Source organism: Zea mays, chromosome 1 (assembly GCF_902167145.1).
Source record: "Zea mays cultivar B73 chromosome 1, Zm-B73-REFERENCE-NAM-5.0, whole genome shotgun sequence".
In the NCBI taxonomy this organism is placed as follows: Eukaryota; Viridiplantae; Streptophyta; class Magnoliopsida; order Poales; family Poaceae; genus Zea; species Zea mays.
This window is the reverse complement of record NC_050096.1, coordinates 222,104,673-222,109,010: the sequence shown is the minus strand read 5'-3', so window position 1 is coordinate 222,109,010 and position 4,338 is coordinate 222,104,673. Positions and strand designations below refer to the sequence as shown.

The window sequence follows — 4,338 nt, the reverse complement described above, 5'->3', positions numbered from 1 at the left end:
CTTGTGTTCTGGGTGCTATTGGGATTTTGTTGGTAGGTGAGATATGCTTTTAGGATCACTACTTATGGGGCCTGTTTGGTTCAGCTTTTTTCTGACCAGCTTTTCCGAGAATCTAGCTATGGGGAGAATCTGGCTGTAGAGAGAATCTGAGTATTATTAGGATTACGTGCGGAGGAAGATAAAGTTGTCCATGGGGCTCAGGATCTATAAAGTGACAGATTACTACTATTGCGACGACTCAATCGATTATATGTTTATGTTGATTTTGAATGATTTTTACCCAAACAAATTTTATAGAAGCTGGCTGAAAAGCTGAGTGTTTGGCAGTCCGCAGCAGCTTTTGGTGGCCAGAAGCTGCGAAAAGCCGAAACAAACAGGGGCATGATATGTTGGCGCAGTTTGTGGTTGCGACCTTAGCTGATCTTGTTTTGAGTGCGTTCTAAAAACCCCCAATAAAACTCTAATTATGTTAGTATTTTCAGATTTGTGGTTGATTCACGGGTCCAATTGAGCTTAAAATTTGTGTGGACCTTGGAAACATATTTGTTCATGTGTGTGTAAAATTGTATCTCAATCTAAGTCTAATTGCTTCAGTTTCGCATACGAGAACAGAATTTCGTGCCGCTGAAATCAGCACTTGTTCGCGACACGGTATTGGACTGATTAGGACTTTTCGGTGTCCGGTTTGCGATCCGTTTGTTTTTCTGGTCTCATGTGGGTATTAGGAACATTTTAAAATCATAAGATCACTGGTTTGCTAATGTGATTTTGGTTTGAATGCTTACTTAATTTTAATTGAAGTGAATAGTTTATTTTTAGTGCCCGACGACAAAATTTGATTGTTCACCTCTCTCTCTAGTCGTCTTACCAATCCATACGAGTGAAACTAACACGCTACTCTCATTGACAATTAACACAACCCAAATCATAGGGGCACATATAAATTTTGTGTTCGCAGCTAATTAGCTTTCATCCGGGCGCTAAAATAGAAATGATAATAATGTTCTGAATGGTGCGGAAACATCACTTTGGTACTTGCGAGTTGCGAGGATTACACATTGTCTGCCACCAACATTTCGACGTTGCTGAATGTGGCAGTGACTTGTGACGAAGGACGAAACTGCAGGCTCTTCAAACTGGCAGCTGCCAACCATCCAGGCACAAAAAACTGGGAAAGCAATTAGAATTTTTATATATAGAGAGAGAGAGACAAAAACGAGACGAAAGCAGTCAGAGCTGGTGGATATATTCACGACTTCACGTACGGCAAGATTAGTGGTTGTGGTTGGTTGGCTGATGAAGTTCATAAATCCGAGTTGTACTAGAACAGTGCCGCCTGCGCAATGAATGGCATCTAAATGGTGTGGGTGAGGTCTCTTGAATGCGTGGCACAAGTGGCAGCAGCAGCACCCCAATTCTGCTGTGCTGCCTACAAAAAAAAGTCATTGGGATGCAGCAGACTGATGGTTGTGCGGCGGACGAAGTCGCAGGGAAACCAGGAGGAAGGCTAGTGCAGAGAATCAGAGCTGTCTGGGTGAAAGGGCAAAGGCAAGCAGCAGAGGGAGGCCATTACGTGTCTCCTTCCTCCAGGTTCCTCTCGGGGCTGCCATGGATTTGCTCAGCAGAGGGGCGGTGTTCAAGGCCCTGGTGTTCCTCTGCTTCATCAGATCGTCTCAAGGTATATATATTCCGACTTGGACATTACTGGATCATCTATCCAGTTTTTTTCTTTTCTTAGTCCTCAAGTGGCACATATATACATCACACAAGCTGCTGAATTTGCAGGAGGAGATCTGAATCTCCCTCCCTTGGTGAAGGCAAGCAGGTTCCAAAGCGAGGCATACGACTACATCATTGTCGGCGGCGGCACGGCCGGGTGCCCGCTGGCGGCCACGCTGTCCCACAAGTACAAGGTTCTCCTGCTGGAGCGAGGTGGGTCTCCATATGGCAACCGCAACATCACGTTGCTGGAGAACTTCCACATTTGCCTGGCCGACGTTTCACCGCAGTCACCGTCACAAGCTTTCATCTCCACGGATGGCGTGATAAATGCCCGCGCAAATGTCCTGGGTGGCGGAACATGTATCAACGCCGGCTTCTACAGCCGGGCGAAACCAAGGTATACCAATAGCTTCACACAGTGCCTGTTGCTGCTGCTGCATCTGCATGCTGAATGATTTCTAGCTTCTTCTCCCAGCTTCGTCCAGCAAGCAGGCTGGGACGCAGAGCTGGTGAACCAGTCCTACCCTTGGGTCGAAGAGAGGATTGTCCACTGGCCCAAAGTGGCGCCATGGCAGGCTGCGCTCCGGGACGGGCTTCTGGAAGCAGGGGTCTCACCATACAACGGGTATTCCTATGACCATCTCTACGGGACTAAAGTCGGGGGCACCATATTCGACGACACCGGGCGCCGGCACACGGCTGCCGACCTCCTTGCTGCTGGAAACGCTAGCAACCTCCGGGTGCTGCTCCATGCTACCGTCGACAAGATTGTCCTCGCAAGGAAGCACGGCGGGGGGAGGAAGCAGCCGAGGGCTACTGGAGTTCGGTTCAGAGACGAGAACGGAGCGCACCACCAGGCCTTCCTCACAAGGAAGAGGGGTAGCGACGTCATTGTTTCCGCCGGCGCAATTGGCAGCCCACAGCTACTGCTGCTCAGCGGGATCGGGCCGAGGGGTCAACTCAGCAGGCACAACGTTTCTCTAGTGCACGCCAACGAACACGTCGGGGAAGGGATGTCGGACAATCCGATGAACTCCATCTTCGTGCCTATGAAGAGCCCCACGAAGCAGTCCTTGATTGAAACTGTCGGGATAACGGACGCTGGGGTGTTTATTGAAGCCAGCAGTGGTTTCAGCCAGTCCGACGATAGCATCCATTGCCACCATGGAATCATGTCTGCTGAGGTTGGTCGTCGTCGTCGTCTTCTTCTTTTCTTCATCTTCTACATGCATATATAAAGTCTCCATTCATCGCAGATTGGACAGATATCTACAATTCCACCAAAGCAAAGAAGTCTTGATCAAATCCAAGAGTACGTGCGTAACAAACATAGCCTGCCCAAAGAAGTGTTTGACGGAGGATTCATTCTTGAGAAGATCGATGGCCCACTGTCGACTGGCAGTCTGGTGCTCGCCGACACCGACGTCGATAGCAACCCCAGCGTGAGCTTCAACTACTTCCAGCATCCACAGGACCTCAGGCGCTGCGTCTACGGGATTCAGACGATCGAGAGAATACTCAAGACAAACCACTTCGCTAACCTTACCGCCAACGGTGCCGGGTACCCGATGGAAACGCTGCTCAATCTGAGCGTCTCGGCTAACATAAACCTGATACCCAAGCACACAGACGACACCACGTCCTTGGAGCAGTTCTGCAGGGACACGGTCACAACCATCTGGCACTACCATGGGGGATGCCATGTTGGCAAGGTGGTGGATCGACACTACCGGGTGATTGGCATCTCCGGCCTCCGTGTGATAGATGGATCAACCTTGTTCAGTTCACCAGGAACGAATCCACAGGCCACGGTCCTAATGATGGGCAGGTAACGTTAACTACAGAATGAACAAACAACTACTACATATATTATTGGTATTATCTGCTAATGGTGTGTATTTGATGATCAGATACATGGGGGTGAAGATTCTAAGGGAAAGATTAGGACGAGCAGCTGGAGTATAATGGACTTTATCCAGCTCATCAAGTATGAATGTGACTTAGGAGGAGACAAGTATATAGTGATTTTTGAAAGCGATTCATTAAATCGCCAAACAAACAAAACAAAATTAAGCCAGGGGTTCCATTTGTATTCTTGCTGCTCTCATATATATATGCATGGTCTATCACAAATTCACAAATGTGTATTATTAGTTCCACGTTCATAGAGGATTTTCTACATTTTGGGCAACATTATTGCACACTGTAATAACATAATCTGACAAACTTGGACTCAGAAGACAATGGGGCAGAGATCGATGGCGGCAGGTCCAAATCAGGACCAAAGCTCAACATTTATTTGTATTTTCATTGTGCAACCGTTTGACTTTTTTGGTTCAACTGGGAATTCCTTAAGTAAGCATAAGTTTAACCAGTTATAAGAAAAGACGAGCAACCTATTTCAACACCAGATCGATGACGTGTGCTCAAAGTCAAAGGGTACTTTCGCAAGCAAATCATATCAGTTTAAGACATGTAAGCTAGAAACAAGATACCTAATTTAATCAGGCAGCCGCGTGCACAGAAGATGGTCCCTAGTCCGCACTTCAGAATTGTGTCACTCTATTTTTTTTTACAAATTACACGGCACAATACAGATGTTCACAGGACGACTGG

General features: G+C 47.4%; 1 protein-coding gene across 2 annotated transcripts; it reads left to right on the top strand.

Annotated features, from left to right (window-relative positions):
- The first annotated feature begins 1,479 nt into the window (after window positions 1-1,479).
- On the top strand, window positions 1,480-4,032 carry LOC100281523 (protein HOTHEAD). Of its 2 annotated transcripts, NM_001154441.2 has the most exons (5): window positions 1,480-1,678; window positions 1,786-2,119; window positions 2,198-2,906; window positions 2,979-3,550; window positions 3,633-3,852. In NM_001154441.2, the coding sequence occupies exons 1-5, from the start codon at window positions 1,609-1,611 to the stop codon at window positions 3,685-3,687; spliced, it is 1,740 nt and encodes a 579-aa protein (NP_001147913.2). In that variant the 5' UTR covers window positions 1,480-1,608; the 3' UTR covers window positions 3,688-3,852. The 2 variants fall into 2 exon arrangements, with proteins under 2 accessions (NP_001147913.2, XP_035822673.1); XM_035966780.1 differs by lacking the exon at window positions 1,480-1,678 and having other exon boundaries at window positions 1,818-2,119; window positions 2,185-2,906; window positions 3,633-4,032.
- Window positions 4,033-4,338: the final 306 nt, after the last annotated feature.

Excerpts from the sequence above, each read along its gene's own strand:
- LOC100281523 (NM_001154441.2), top strand. The coding sequence starts at position 1,609 with ATGGATTTGCTCAGCAGAGGGGCGGTGTTCAAGGCCCTGGTGTTCCTC. Across the intron at positions 1,679-1,785 it reads CTTCATCAGATCGTCTCAAG|GAGGAGATCTGAATCTCCCT; the intron begins GTATATATATTC and ends CTGAATTTGCAG. Across the intron at positions 2,120-2,197 it reads TACAGCCGGGCGAAACCAAG|CTTCGTCCAGCAAGCAGGCT; the intron begins GTATACCAATAG and ends TTCTTCTCCCAG.